A 16,281-nucleotide genomic window follows, 5' to 3' on the forward strand; every position below is an offset into this window, starting at 1 on the left:
TCTACCCATATAGACTTAGTGGGCGAACCCTCGGATATATCCCCTCAGTGCTGCCGTGATATTCTCCCTAATCAAAAATGCAACTTCCCCTCATCTGTTGCCTTCTGTTCTATCTTTCTATAGCATCTGTACCGTGGAACATTGAGCTGCCAGTCCTGCCCCTCTGTTAGCCATGTTTCAGTTGTGGCTATAATATCCCAGTCCCATGTATCCATCTGTGTTCACCTGCCTTGCCCGTCAGGTCTCTTGCATTGAAATAAATGCAGTTTAATCTGGACTTCATAAAACCATAAAACATAGGAGCAGAATTAGGCCACTCGGCCCATCGAGTCTGCTCCGCCATTCAATCATGGCTGATATTTTTCTCATCCCCATTCTCCTGCCTTCTCCCCATAACCCCTGATCCCCTTATTAATCAAGAAAGAAACTCAGTGATTTGGCCTCCACAGCCTTCTGCAGCAAAGAGTTCCACAGATTCACCACCCTCTGGCTGAAGAAACTTCCCTTGCTCTCTGCCCTGCTTTCTCAGACCATCTATCTGGTCATGTTTTGTGCACTCTCCCTGTGTTATATTTCTCTGAGCCTTACTGGACCCATTCACTGAGTTCTCCACATTCTCGGTCTCTGTACTGTGGCTCTTTTTTGATTTTTGACTTTGGTTTCCCTGCCTCTCACTTTTCCCCTTACTGCCTTTTGTTTCTGTCCCCACTTTAATTCCCTCCGACTTCCTGCATCGGTTACAATATTATAATAATAATCTTTATTGTCACAAGTCGGCTTATATTAACACTGCAATGAAGTTACTGTGAAAAGACCCTATTCGTCACATTCCGGCGCCTGTTCGGTACACCGAGGGAGAATTCAGAATGTCCAATCCACCTAACAGCACGTCTTTGGACTGTGGGAGGAAACCGGAGCACCCGGAGGAAACCCACGCAGACACGGGGAGGACGTGCAGACTCCGCACAGACAGTGACCCAAGCCGGGAATTGAACCTGGGACCCTGGAGCTGTGAAGCAACAGTGCTAACCACTGTGCTACTGTGCCGCCCAGGCGGTTCCCACCCCCCTGCCACATTAGTTTAAACCCTCCCCAACTGTACGAGCAAACACTCCCCCTTGGACATTGGTTCCAGTCTTAGAACAAAGAACAATACAGCAGAGGAACAGGCCCGTCGGCCCTCCAAGCCTGCGTCGATCACATTTCCTATCTAGACCAACCGCCTGTACCCTTCTGTACCCCGTCTGTTCATGTGTCTATCCACATAAGTTTTAAAGGTCGCTAACGTATCTGCCTCAACCACCTCACTGGGCCGTGCATTCCAGGCCACCACAACCCTCTGTGTAAAAAAACTTCCCCCCCCGCACATCTCCACTGAACCTGTCCCCCCTCACCTTGAACTTGTGCCCCCTTGTAATTGTCATTTCTGCCCTGGGAAAAAGTGTCCAATTGTTCACCCTATCTATACCCCTCATAATTTTATAAACTTCTATCAGGTCGCCCCTCAGCCTCCGTCTCTCTCGGGAGAACAATCCCAGTTTATTCAATCTCTCCTCATAGCTAATACCCTCCATACCAGGCAACATCCTGGTAAACCTTTTCTGTACTCTCTCCAAAGCCTCCACGTCCTTCTGATAGTGCGGTGACCAGAATTGGACACAGTATTCCAAATGTGGCCTAACCAACGTTCTATATAACTGGAACATAACTTGAGAGCTTTTATACTCGATACCCCATACTGTGAAGGCAAGCATGCCGTATGCTTTCTTTACCACCATTTCCACCTGTGCTGCCACTTTTAAGGATCTGTGGACCTGCAAGCCCAGATCTCTCTGTCTCTCTCTGCTCCTGATGGTTCTGACATTTATTTTATAGCTCCCACCTGAATTGGATCCACCTCGCATTTGTCCGGTTAAATTCCATCTGCCATTTCTCTGCCCAATTTTGCAGCCTAGCTATATCCTGTTGTATTCTCTGACAATCTACATCATTGTCCGCAACTCCTGCAATCTTAGTATCATCCACAAACTTGCTAATAAGACCCGTTACGCCTTCAGGACGTGCGGCAACGCAGAATCGCCGAGCAGAAACTTATAGCCAAGTTCCGCACACATGAATACGGCCTCAACCGGGACCTGGTATTCATGTCGCATTACATCCATCCCCCACCATCTGGCCTGGGCTTGCAAAATCCTACCATCTATCCTGGCTTGAGACAATTCACACCTCTTTAACCTGTGATTATTCCTCTCTCCAGTGGCTCCTGTAGACTTAATTACCTGCAAAGACTCACATTCAAAGTATTGTCTTGCACTTTTGAATTTGTCTATATATATGTTTCTGGAAACTACCTCTTCATTCACCTGAGGAAGGAGCAGTGCTCCGAAAGCTAGTGATTCAAAATAAACCTGTTGGACTTTAACCTGGTGTTGTAAGACTTTTTAAAAATAAATTTAGAGAACACAATTTTGTTTCCAATTTAGGGGCAATTTAGCGTGGCCAATCCACCGACCCTGCACATCTTTGGGTTGTGGGGGTGAGACCCACGCAGACACGAGGAGAATGTGCAAACGCCATATGGACAGTGACCCGGAGCCGGGATCAAACCCGGCTCCTCAGCGTCGTGAGGTAGTAGTGCTAACCACTGAGCCACCGTGCCGCCCTGTGTTGTAAGACTTCTTACTGTGCACAACCAAAATGACGCCTCTGGCTCTTTATTCCGCAATGCGGACCAACCACTGATCCCATGCCCCATTCCCCCAGACATGGGGCCTGCCCATCCGAAATGCACTACCCACACAACCATGGCCGCGGACATGGGCCCAGGGCTGGGGCCCGTGACCTAGGTTTTTGGAGATTGGCTGCTGCATCTGTGGTGCTGCTTCCCACAGTGTTCAAGCACAGTGTCCATGCATCAAGGTGTGATTGGGATGCGCGCAATGGGCCCCACATGCTACATGGCCCACCCACCCACGGGAACCCACTTAGGATGTGTGAAGTTCTCCCTTAACCACGATTGCCAATTCCCTATGAGCCACACGGCCAGAGGACTCTATGGTCAGTAGGAGTTATAGGTGATTGGCAGGGGAAGACAGGCAGGAACGAGGGTTGCCCCCAGAATGGCAACACACGATCCTGGGGTTGGCATGGAGGACCTCCGCGCGGTTGCCCTCCACTGCAGAGCACCCCCAGCCCCGTTCTCTCCCCACCCACCCCCAGCCCCGTTGCCTCCAGCCTCCATGGCGGCCCACCCACAACCGGAGCTGCATAATCCTGGTTGCCCCCCAACCTCCCTCTGAGCACAGGGACAGCATAGCCAGTGCCCCTGGGCTCATTGTCTGGGAGCGAAGATGGCCACTCCACTCCTAGGGTCACCACAACAATCCTTCTGCCTTACTCATGTTTTTCAAAAGGAGCACTAATTTCCACCAGTGTGACCACTTGGTGGGGAGGCCGTTGGATCTGGGGTGGCTCCGGTTAATTGTTTGGAAATAGGGCTTAAGTGATGATTATTGGTTTCTCGCCACGCTATGCGAGATCCCGATTCCGCCTGTGGGAGCGGGCTGGTTTCATTGCAAACGGCTTGCCACCTGAAACGAGGCCACTGAATCACGCCCCTAATGTCGTCGTCCCCTCCAATTTCAGCATTACATTGCCTGCTGTGTGTCTATAAAGTCCAGGCTCACATTTACTTTATCAATGACTTTCTCACCCTGCCCTGCCATCTTCAACAATTTTTGCAGATCTCCCCCCAGGTGCCTTTGCTCCTGCATGCTGAAAATTGTACACTCCACTCTATATTGTGTCTCTGTTCTTCCTACCAAAACATATCACACCATGATTCTCAACATTAAATTTCATCTGCAACTTGTCTGTCCATTTCCCCAGCATGTCCATAACCTCCTGAACTCTATCACCATCCTCACTGTTCATTCCACCAATGCTTTGTGTCATTTAGAAATTGTGCCTTTACAGTTTAGATGATTAATATATTTCAAGACGAGCAATGGGCCAAGTGTCAGAAAGGGGAATGGAAATAGATTCAATTGTAACATTGAAAAGGAAATTGCCGGACTTCCGGGTGCGGCGATGACCAGCTAAGTCGCACGTTTCGGCAGCTCCTGGTGGACCGGACTTTTGGGCTCTTAATAGGAGCCCCAACGGCAATTTTAACGGCTAAAAACACTGTGTGGTAAACCAGAAGGGAATTCCCCCTGGACACGGATGGAAAAAGGAGAGGAAAGTGGCCGGATTGCGGAGGATCCTCTGGAGCAGCGGCAAGGAAGGCAAGCACAAAGCAAGATGGCGTCGGAAGGTGGCCGTCTAGTATGGGGCCCTGACCAACAAGAGTTCCTGCGGCGCTGTGTGGAAGAACTGAAAAAGGAGATGAAGAAGGAGCTGCTGGCCCCGATATTACAGGCGATTGAAGGGCTAAAGGAGGAGCAAAAGACCCAGGAGCAGGAGCTTCGGATTGTGAAGGCAAAGGCCGCTGAAAATGAAGACGAAATACAGGGCCTGGTGGTGAAGACAGAGATCCACGAGGCACAACACAAAAGGTGTGTGGAAAGGCTGGAGGTGCTGAAGAATAATGCGAGGAGGAAGAATTTAAGGATTCTTGGTCTTCCCGAAGGCGCAGAGGGGGCGGACGTCGGGGCATATGTGAGCACGATGCTGCACTCGTTAATGGGATCGGAGGCCCCGACGGGCCCGTTGGAGGTGGAGGGAGCTTATCGAGTTATGACGCGAAGACCGAGGGCTGGAGAAATACCTCGAGCCATAGTGGTGAGATTTCTCCGATATAATGATAGAGAGGTGGTCCTCAGATGGGCGAAGAAAACTCGGAGCAGTAGGTGGGAGAACGCGGTGATCCGCGTATATCAAGATTGGAGTGCGGAGGTGGCGAGAAGGAGGGCAAGCTTTAATCGGGCCAAGGCGGTGCTTCACAAAAGGAAGGTCAAATTTGGAATGTTGCAGCCGGCAAGACTGTGGGTCACACACCAAGGGAAGCACCACTACTTTGAGACGGCAGAAGAGGTGTGGACATTTATTGTGGAGGAGAAGCTGGAATAGGCGGGCCAGAAAAAGAACGTTTGGGACAAAGTGGTGGGGTGATTACGTGGGGTGAAGGGGGGGAAAAGGGGGGAAGGGATGATCTCTCAAGTTGTTAATCTTGCGACCCTGTAACTTTTCTCTCTTCCCCATGTCGTGGGGGAGAGGGGGGGGGGAGGATGAGGAACTGTGGGCGCCGGTTATTAGGGGTGGGGCCAAGTGGGAAACGTGGGCTTTGTTCCCGCGCTATGGTAATCATGGCGGGAACAGGGAAGCAGGAAGGAGGGGGCCTCGCACAGTGGGGGCCGAGGTCACGGGGGGAAGCCAAGGTCAGCCAGAGTTTGCTGTCTTCTGGGGGGGGCGGGGGGGTTAACTGGGTTGCTGCTGCTGGGGAGAAGGGGGAGCTGGTACGGGGTGGGGTGGTCGAGGCGGGAGGGCGCCGTCGGGGGGATATACGGGTACCTGGGAACCGGGTGAGGAGCTGGGTTAAAAAAGGGGATGGCTAGTCGACATGGGGGGGGGGGGGGGTAAAGAGCCCCCCAACCCGGCTGACCACGTGGAATGTGAGAGGGCTGAACGGGCCGATTAAAAGGGCACGGGTACTCGCACACCTAAAGAAATTAAAGGCAGATGTGGTTATTTTGCAGGAGACGCATTTGAAACTGATAGACCAGGTCAGACTACGTAAAGGATGGGTGGGGCAGGTGTTTCATTTGGGGTTAGACGCAAAGAACAGGGGGGTGGCTATTTTAGTGGGGAAACGGGTACTGTTTGAGGCAAAGACCATAGTGGCGGATAGTGGGGATAGATATGTGATGGTGAGTGGCAGATTGCAAGGGGAGGCGGTGGTTCTAGTGAACGTATATGCCCCGAACTGGGATGATGCCAATTTTATGAGGCGTATGTTGGGACGTATCCCGGACCTAGAGGCGGGAAAGTTGGTAATGGGGGGAGACTTCAAAACGGTGCTGGACCCAGGGCTGGACAGATCGAGGTCCAGGACCGGGAGGAGGCCGGCTGCAGCTAGGGTGCTCAAGGACTTTATGGAGCAGATGGGAGGAGTAGACCCCTGGAGATTTAGCAGGCCTAGGAGTAAGGAGTTCTCGTTTTTCTCCTATGTCCATAAAGTATATTCACGGATAGACTTTTTTGTTTTGGGAAGGGCGCTGATCCCGAAGGTGACAGGGACGGAGTACACGGCTATAGCTATCTCGGACCACGCTCCACATTGGGTGGACCTGGAGATAGGGGAGGAAAAAGAACAGTACCCGCCCTGGAGAATGGACATGGGATTATTGGCAGATGAGGGGGTATGTTTAAGGGTGAGGGGGTGTATTGAAAGGTACTTGGAGCTGTGGTAGTATGCATTAGGGGTCATGTGGCACTGTGAAGCCATGATGTCATTGGCTGACAGATCCCGGGTCCTGGTTGGACGTTGACCTCTAGCTCCGCCCTGAAGGCGGAGTATAAGTACCTGGAGTCCTCCCCCGCAGGCAGTCTACTACTGAACTGCGGGGGAAACAGTCACGTTTAATAAAGCCTCATCGACTTCACTCTATTCGTCTCTCGGAGTCTTTGTGCGCTACAATTTATTAAGCGTGACTAAAGGACTATGGAGCTCAGGATCATTCCGGAATGCCTGAGGATCAGCCCCCACGCAGTGAACGCGGCAGCAGCTTTCAAGCACTGGCAGACTTGTTTTGAGGCCTACCTCAGAACGGCCACCGGCCGGGTCACCGAAGACCAAAAACGACAGGTCCTGCACTCGAGGTTAAGCACGGACGGGGGGGGGGTTGGGGAGCGTAAGCGGCGTGCAGGGCTCCCTGTTCTCCCGGGACCACGGCGACCTCGCGGGACCGGCACACAACCGCGAAATGGCCCTTTTTCCCGCAGCTCTTGCAGATTGCTGCGCGGGCCGGGCAGCGCTGCCGGGGGTGTTTCGCCTGGCCGCAGATCGAAGACGCAGAGGATTTCCAGACGGCGTTCGCAGCACTAAAAAGTCTCTATGTCCGCCCAGTAAACCAGATCTACGCTCGCTATCAACTCGCAACGAGACGGCAAAGTCCCGGAGAATCGATAGATGAATTCTACGCCGCGCTACTAATTTTGGGACGAGCCTGCAGCTGCCCATCGGTGAATGCAAACGAACACACTGACATGTTAATGCGCGATGCTTTTGTGGCAGGTATGAATTCCTCCCAAATCCGCCAAAGACTTCTGGAAAAAGAGTCGCTAGGACTCTCAGAGGCCCGGGCCCTAGCAGCCTCCCTAGACGTGGCCGCGCGTAATACCCGCGCCTACGGCCCCGACCGCGCGGCAGCCCATTGGGCTCCGTACGTACCCGTCGCGACAAACCCACCCCCCCTCCCGGACACCCCACAGGCTTGCGCGGTCCAAACGCCAAGTCGCACCGGGGGCGCCCGCTGCTATTTCTGCGGCCAGGCGAAACACCCCCGGCAGCGCTGCCCGGCCCGCGCAGCGATCTGCAAGAGCTGCGGGAAAAAGGGCCATTTCGCGGTTGTGTGCCGGTCCCGCGAGGTCGCCGCTGTCCCGGGAGAACAGGGAGCCCTGCACGCCGTTTACGCTCCCCAACCCCCCCCCAGCGCCCCATGTACGACCCGCAGGCGCAGCCACTCTGGGTCCCGACCACCGCTGTCCCGGGAGAACAGGGTGCCCTGCACGCCGTTTACGCTCCCCAACCCCCCCAGCGCCCCATGTACGACCCGCAGGCGCAGCCACTCTGGGTCCCGACCACCGCTCTCCCCGGAGAAGAGGGAATTCTGCGCGTCTCTAACGCCCCCCAAACCGCCCCCCCCCCCGCGCCCCACATATGACCCGCCGGCGCTTCCAATTTGGGTCCCGACCACCGCTGTCCCCAGAGATGAGGGAGCCCCGCGCGTTCCTAACGCTCCCCAACCCCCCCAGCGCCCCATGTGCGACCCGCAGAGGCCGCCATTTTGGGTCCCGGCCACCACGAGGGGAGGAAGGGTGCCGCCATCTTGGACCACCCCAGAAATGTACGACGCATGGGGGCGGCCATTTTGTCCACCCCCGCCGCCATCTTGTTCACCCCCGACGCCATCTTGGACGGCAACAACGGACCCCAGTGTCGACGGCTCCACGGGGTTCGAAGAAGACGCTCAACTACTACAACCATGTCTCGCTTCAATAACGCTGGACCAAGCTCGGCCCCGGGCACTCCAGACGACGACGACAATGGTGCTGATAAACGGGCACGAGACACCATGCCTAGTCGACTCCGGGAGCACGGAGAGCTTTATCCACCCCGACACGGTAAGACGCTGTTCTTTGACCACCCATCCCAGCGCACAAAAGATTTCCCTAGCTGCAGGATCCCACTCCGTACAGATCAAAGGCTTCTGCATAGTTACCCGAACGGTGCAGGGGAGGGAGTTCAAAAACTACAGGCTCTACGTCCTTCCCCAACTCTGCGCCCCCACATTACTGGGATTAGATTTCCAGTGCAATCTACAGAGCCTTACCTTCAAATTCGGCGGCCCAATACCCCCACTCACTATCTGCGGCCTCGCAACCCTCAAGGTGCAACCCCCGTCCTTGTTTGCAAACCTCACCCTGGATTGCAAACCCGTCGCCACTAGGAGCAGACGGTACAGCGCCCAGGACCGGACCTTCATTCGGTCCGAAGTCCAGCAGCTACTAAAGGAGGGCATAATCCAGGCCAGCAATAGTCCCTGGAGAGCACAGGTGGTAGTAGTAAAGACAGGGGAGAAGCAAAGGATGGTCATAGACTATAGCCAGACCATCAACAGGTACACACAGCTAGATGCGTACCCTCTCCCCCGCATATCCGACATGGTCAATCGGATTGCCCAATATAAAGTCTTCTCCACCGTGGACCTCAAGTCCACCTACCATCAGCTCCCCATCCGCCCAAGTGACCGCAAGTACACAGCCTTCGAGGCAGACGGGCGATTATACCATTTCCTAAGGGTCCCATTTGGCGTCACAAACGGGGTCTCGGTCTTCCAACGAGAGATGGACCGAATGGTTGATCAACACGGGTTGCGGGCCACGTTCCCGTATCTCGACAATGTAACCATCTGCGGCCACGACCAGCAGGACCACGACGCCAACCTCCAAAAATTCCTCCAGACCGCTAAAGCCTTGAACCTCACGTACAACGAGGACAAGTGCGTTTTTAGCACCAACCGGCTAGCCATCCTGGGCTACGTAGTGCGCAATGGGATAATAGGCCCCGACCCCGAACGTATGCGCGCCCTCATGGAATTTCCCCTCCCGCACTGCTCAAAAGCCCTGAAACGCTGCCTGGGGATTTTTTCATACTACGCCCAGTGGGTCCCCCAGTACACAGACAAGGCCCGCCCCCTAATACAGACCACGACCTTCCCTCTGTCGACAGAGGCTTGCCAGGCCTTCAGCCGCATCAAAGCGGATATCGCAAAGGCCACGATGCGCGCCATCGACGAGTCCCTCCCCTTCCAGGTCGAGAGCGACGCCTCCGACGTAGCTCTAGCGGCCACCCTTAACCAAGCGGGCAGACCCGTGGCCTTTTTCTCCCGAACCCTCCACGCTTCAGAAATCCGCCACTCCTCAGTGGAAAAGGAAGCCCAAGCCATAGTGGAAGCTGTGCGACATTGGAGGCATTACCTGGCCGGCAGGAGATTCACTCTCCTCACGGACCAACGGTCGGTAGCCTTCATGTTCGATAATGCACAGCGGGGCAAGATTAAAAATGACAAGATCTTAAGGTGGAAGATCGAGCTCTCCACCTTCAACTACGAGATCTTGTATCGTCCCGGAAAGCTGAACGAGCCGTCCGATGCCCTATCCCGCGGCACATGTGCCAACGCACAAATTAACCGCCTCCAAACCCTCCACGAGGACCTCTGCCACCCGGGGTCACTCGGTTTTACCACTTTATCAAGTCCCGCAACCTCCCCTACTCCTTAGAGGAGGTCCGTACAGTCACAAGGAACTGCCACATCTGCGCAGAGTGCAAACCGCATTTTTTCAGGCCGGATGGTGCGCACCTGATTAAGGCTTCCCGCCCCTTTGAACGCCTTAGTCTGGATTTCAAAGGACCCCTCCCCTCCACCGACCGCAACATATACTTCCTTAATGTGGTGGACGAGTACTCCCGCTTCCCATTCGCCATCCCCTGTTCTGACATGACCGCGGCCACAGTCATTAAAGCCCTGAACACCATATTCACACTGTTCGGTTGCCCCGCATACGTCCACAGCGACAGGGGGTCCTCCTTCATGAGTGACGAGCTGCGCCAGTTCCTGCTCAGCAACGGGATAGCCTCGAGCAGGACGACCAGCTACAACCCCCGGGGGAACGGGCAAGTAGAGAGGGAGAACGGCACGGTCTGGAAGACCGTCCTACTGGCCCTACGGTCCAGGGACCTCCCAGTTTCACGGTGGCAGGAGGTCCTTCCGGACGGCCTCCACTCCATCCGGTCACTACTGTGTACTAGCACTAACCAAACGCCTCATGAGCGCCTCCTTGTCTTCCCCAGGAAGTCCTCCTCTGGAACGTCGCTGCCGACCTGGCTGGCGGCCCCAGGACCCATCTTGCTCCGAAAGCACGTGCGGGCGCACAAGTCGGACCCGTTGGTCGAAAGGGTTCACCTCCTTCACGCGAACCCGCAGTACGCTTACGTGGAGTACCCCGACGGCCGACAGGACACGGTCTCTCTGAGAGATCTGGCGCCCGCCGGCAACACACACACCCCCCCGACACCAATCACCCAACCCCCCCCCTTCCTGCCACCGCCGCAACCCGCGACCGCCCCCTTCCCAGGAGGATCAGTCCTCCTCCCAGGCCCGACCAGGAATGAAGCCCAAGCTGAAACCGTAAGGCTCCCGGAGACGACGACACCGGAACAAGCACCACCACCACCACCGGGGCCGAGGCGATCGACACGGACGACCAGACCGCCCGACCGACTCGTGGCGTCGATCTAACAGTACAATGTGGACTTTTAATGAGAACATTTAGTCTTTTCCTGACGATTACTGTAAATAGTTTGAAACAAAAAAAAAACCTTGTACATACTGTTATAACATGTGAAAGTTTTCCTCCCAGGACCAGCCTTGTAAACCCTTACCACCATGCGAAGCATCACCCCGCCGGGTTCATTTTTAACAAGGGGTGAATGTGGTAGTATGCATTAGGGGTCATGTGGGTCTGTGAAGCCATGATGTCATTGGCTGACAGATCCCGGGTCCTGGTTGGACGTTGACCTCTAGCTCCGCCCTGAAGGCGGAGTATAAGTACCTGGAGTCCTCCCCCGCAGGCAGTCTACTACTGAACTGCGGGGGAAACAGTCACGCTTAATAAAGCCTCATCGACTTCACTCTATTCGTCTCTCGGAGTCTTTGTGCGCTACAGGAGCTTAATGACAATGGGGAGGTTCAGGTGGGAGTGGTCTGGGAGGCGTTGAAGGCAGTGGCTAGAGGGGAGCTGATATCTATCAGGGCACATAAAGGAAAGCAGGAGGGTAGTGAAAGGGAGCGGTTGCCGAAAGAACTTTTGAGGGTGGACAGACAATATGCGGAGGCACCGGAGGAGGGACTGTACATGGAAAGGCAAAGGCTACATGTAGAATTTGACTTGTTGACTACGGGTAATGCAGAGGCACAGGGTGTACAGTACGAATATGGGGAGAAGGCGAGCCGGTTGCTGGCCCACCAACTGAGGAAGAGGGGAGCAGCGAGGGGGATAGGGGGGTGAGAGATGAGGAGGGAGAGATGGAGCGGGGAGCGGAGAGAGTGAATGGGGTGTTCAAGGCATTCTACGAAAGATTATATAAAGCTCAGCCCCCGGAAGGGAAGGAGAGAATGATGTGCTTTCTGGATCAGCTGGAATTCTCTAAGTTGGAGGAGCAGGAGAGGGCGGGACTGGGAGCACAGATTGAGATGGAGGAGGTAGTGAAAGGGATTGGGAGCATGCAGGTGGGGAAGGCCCCGGGACCAGACGGATTCCTGGTGGAATTTTGTTGGAAGTATATGGACTTGCTGGCCCCGCTTCTGACGAGAACCTTTAATGAGGCTAGGGAAGGGGGCAGTTGCCCCCGACTATGTCAGAGGCAACGATATCGCTCCTCCTAAAGAAGGAAAAAGACCCGCTGCAATGCGGGTCCTATAGGCCCATTTCTCTTTTAAATGTGGATGCTAAGATTCTGGCCAAGGTAATGGCGACACTCCCGGGGGTGGTCCATGAGGACCAAACTGGGTTTGTGAAGGGGAGACAGCTGAACACAAACATACGGAGGTTGCTAGGGGTAATGATGATGCCCCCGCCAGAGGGGGAAGCGGAGATAGTGGTGGCGATGGATGACGAGAAAGCATTTGAGAGAGTGGAGTGGGATTATTTGTGGGAGGTGCTGAGGAGATTTGGCTTTGGAGATGGGTGTATCGGGTGGGTACAGTTGCTGTATAGGGCCCCGGTGGCGAGCGTGGTTATGAATGGATGGGGGTCTGATTATTTCCGGCTTTACAGAGGGACGAGGCAGGGGTGTCCCCTGTCTCCGTTATTGTTTGCACTGGCGATTGAGCCCCTGGCCATAGCACTGAGGGGTTCCAGGAAGTGGAGGGGAGTGTTTAGGGGAGGAGAAGAACACCGGGTATCTTTGTGTGCGGATGATTTGTTGTTTTATGTGGCAGACCCGGCGGAGGGGATGCCAGAGATAATGCGGATACTTGGGGAGTTTGGGGAGTTTTCGGGGTATAAATTGAACATGGGGAAAAGTGACTTGTTTGTGGTGCATCCGGGGGAGCAGAGCAGAGAGATAGAGGATTTACCGCTGAGGAAGGTAACAAGAGACTTCCGATACTTGGGGATTCAGATAGCCAAGAATTGGGGAACCTTACACCGGCTTAATTTAACACGATTGGTGGAACAGATGGAGGAGGACTTCAAGAAATGGGACATGGTGTCCCTGTCACTGGCAGGTAGGGTGCAGGCGGTTAAAATGGTGGTTCTCCCGAGATTCCTCTTTGTGTTTCAGTGCCTCCCGGTGATGGTCACGAAGGCTTTTTTTTAAGAGAATCGAGAAAAGTATTATGAGTTTTGTGTGGGCCGGGAAGACCCCGAGAGTGAGGAGGGGGTTCTTGCAGCGTAGTAGGGATAGGGGGGGGGCTGGCACTACCGAGCCTAAATGATTATTACTGGGCCGCCAATATTTCAATGGTGTGTAAGTGGATGGGAGAAGGGGAGGGAGCAGCGTGGAAGAGATTGGCGAGGGCGTCCTGTAAGGGGACCAGCTTACAAGCAATGGTGGCGGCACCGTTGCCGTTCTCACCGAAGAAATAAACTACAAGCCCGGTGGTGGTGGCAACATTAAAAATTTGGGGGCAGTGGAGATGGCATAGGGGAAAGACGGGAGCTTCGGTGCGGTCCCCGATAAGAAATAATCATAGGTTTGTTCCGGGGAGAATGGATGGGGGATTTGGAGCATGGCAAAGAGCTGGGGTAGTGCAACTGAGGGATCTGTTCGTAGATGGGACGTTTGCGAGTCTGGGAGCGCTGACGGAAAAATATGGGTTGCCCCAAGGGAATGCATTTCGGTATATGTAACTGAGGGCTTTTGTGAGGCAACAGGTGAGGGAATTCCCGCAGCTCCCGATGCAGGAGAGAGTGATCTCAGGGACATGGGTGGGGGATGGTAGGGTGTCGGATATATACAGGGAAAAGAGGGACGAGGGGGAGATCATGGTAGATGAGCTGAAAGGGAAATGGGAAGAAGAGCTGGGGGAGGAGATTGAGGAGGGGCTGATGCCCTACGTAGGGTAAACTCGTCGTCCTCGTGTGCCAGGCTAAGCCTGATACAATTCAAGGTTCTACACAGGGCGCATATGACTGGAGCACGGCTCAGTACATTTTTTGGGGTAGAGGATAGGTGTGGGAGATGCTCGAGAAGCCCAGCGAATCACACCCACATGTTCTGGTCATGCCCGGCACTACAGGGGTTCTGGGTGGGGGTGGCGAAGGTGCTTTCAAAGGTGGTGGGGGTCCGGGTCGAGCCAAGCTGGGGGTTGGCTATATTCGGGGTTGCAGAAGAGCCGGGAGTGCAGGAGGCGAGAGAGGCTGATGTTTTGGCCTTTGCGTCCCTAGTAGCTCGGCGCAGGATATTGCTTATGTGGAAGGAAGCCAAACCCCCGGGCGTGGAGACCTGGATAAACGACATGGCAGGGTTTATAAAGTTAGAACGGATCAAGTTCGTATTAAGGGGTTCGGCTCAAGGGTTCACCAGGCGGTGGCAACCGTTCGTCAACTACCTCACAGAATGATAGAGGGAATGAAAAGAAAGACAACAGCAGCAACCCAGGGGGTAGGGAGGGGGGAGGGGGAGGGAGGGGGGGGGGGGTAGGATCCGGGCGGGCTCTCAGGGATGTCATTGTATATGTATAGACATTTGTTATAGGTAATGTATATTGGACTGTTGGATTACATCTTTGGAGAGTAACTATTTTTGACAAGGCAGTTGCCAATTAGTTTTGTTTTTGTTTCTGTTTATATATTATTTATTTATTTGTTTAAAACTGGCCACTGTTATTTATATTGCTTTATTGTTGTTTAAAAGAAAAACGATGTACTGTTATGTTTGGCCAAAAAAATCTTGAATAAAATATATTTTAAAAAAAAGAAAAGGAAATTGCCTAAATATCTGGAGGAAAAATATCCAGGGATCTGGGGATAGACTGTGGGAGGAATTGTTCAGCTCTTTCACAGAGCTGGATTTAAGCCCAGCAGTAGACAGGCCGTACGATAGAGGGTGAGATTTATTTTTATTCATGCCAGGCCAGCATTTATTGTCCAACCCCAATTGCCCTTGAGAAGATGCTGGTGAGCTGCCTTCAGGAACCGCTGCAGCCCATTGCGATCCAGGATTTTGATTCAGCTGATGTTAAGCTGAGTGATGTCTTGTTTTCTGCTTGTCAGGACGAATAATGAAGTTCTGTGTTGAGTACAGAAACTCTTACTGTTCACCTGAGGAGGTTTTCTTCTAAAAACTATAGTTGGTTCAAACACAATGGCACAGAAAGGACTGATGCCACATCTGCCAGTCTTTTCCACAGAGATAAATGAAATGAAAATGAAAATGGCTTATTGTCACAAGTAGGCTTCAAATGAAGTTACTGTGAAAAGCCCCTAGTCGCCACATTCCGGCGCCTGTTCGGGGAGGCTGGTACGGGAATCAAACCGTGCTGCTGCCCTGCCTTGGTCTGCTTTCAAAGCCAGCGATTTAGCCCTGTGCTAAACAGCCCCTGTGGCAACAAGCTCTGTCTATTCATTATGAGAACAATTTACAAAGGAGTGGGATTTTTTACAACGACAGAGATTTCTGAAAAACTTTATATTCAACATTTTATTTTTAAGGAAACTTGCTCTCCTTATTAAATACACCTCAAATTAACAATCAGCAGAGCCAGACACTCCTTTTATTTGTGTTGTGAACATTTTCAGGCTGCAGCCCAGTGCTTCTCCAGAACTGGCACTGCCCTCCGCCCAGCTGCCTCTGCAGGGTACCACCAGCCTCAGTCTGCATTCACTTTTGAATCTGTCTCAGTCTCACCACTTTCCGTTGCAGCACCAAGAGAGTCTGCCCCAGGGTCATTAGTACCAGGAGCATCTGTCGCAGGGGCATCTGTCGCAGGGGCATCTGTTGCAGGGGTGTCTGATGCAGGGACGTCTGTCGCAGGGGCTTCTGTCGCAGGGACGTCTGTCGCAGAGGCGTCTGTCGCAGGGACTTCTGTCGCAGGGGCTTCTGTTGCAGGAGTGTCAGTCACAGCGGTGTCAATCCCAGGGGCGTCTGTTGCAGGGGAAGCTGTCTCAGGAACATCAATTGGCTCTATAACATTGTCAACTTGCTCATCCAGATCAAATACATCACTCTTTACATCCGCCTTGAATGCTGTAAGAATGAAATGAAACAGAAACTATAATTCCAATCATAGAAACAGAAAGATTTACAGCACAGGGGACCAATTGGGCATCATTTCGCAGCCTCATCGCTCGCCCCTGACCAGGGACGCAGCGAGGCTGGTGAATCTCGTGAGAGGTCTCTTGGAGATTCTCAGCGCTTAAGACGTCTTGTGACATTTAAGGGGCATCTTGACAAATACATGAATAGGATGGGAATAGAGGGATACGGACCCAGGAAGTGTAGAAGATTGTAGTTTAGTTGGGCAGCATGGTCGGCACGGGCTTGGAGGGCCGAAG

At 53.5% G+C, this 16,281-nt stretch overlaps 1 protein-coding gene across 3 annotated transcripts in view; it reads right to left on the reverse strand.

The window, feature by feature from the left end:
- Nucleotides 1-15,409: 15,409 nt before the first annotated feature.
- rsph1 (radial spoke head component 1) overlaps nucleotides 15,410-16,281 on the reverse strand; it is a 276,830-nt gene continuing 275,958 nt past the window's right edge. For all 3 annotated transcript variants that reach the window (XM_072513039.1, XM_072513038.1, XM_072513040.1), the window contains one exon: nucleotides 15,410-15,973. In XM_072513039.1, coding sequence (XP_072369140.1) covers nucleotides 15,597-15,973 — 377 coding nt within the window. In that variant the 3' untranslated portion in view covers nucleotides 15,410-15,596. The remainder of the gene's footprint in view (nucleotides 15,974-16,281) is intronic.

This window comes from Scyliorhinus torazame, chromosome 8 (assembly GCF_047496885.1).
Source record: "Scyliorhinus torazame isolate Kashiwa2021f chromosome 8, sScyTor2.1, whole genome shotgun sequence".
NCBI lineage: Eukaryota > Metazoa > Chordata > Chondrichthyes > Carcharhiniformes > Scyliorhinidae > Scyliorhinus > Scyliorhinus torazame.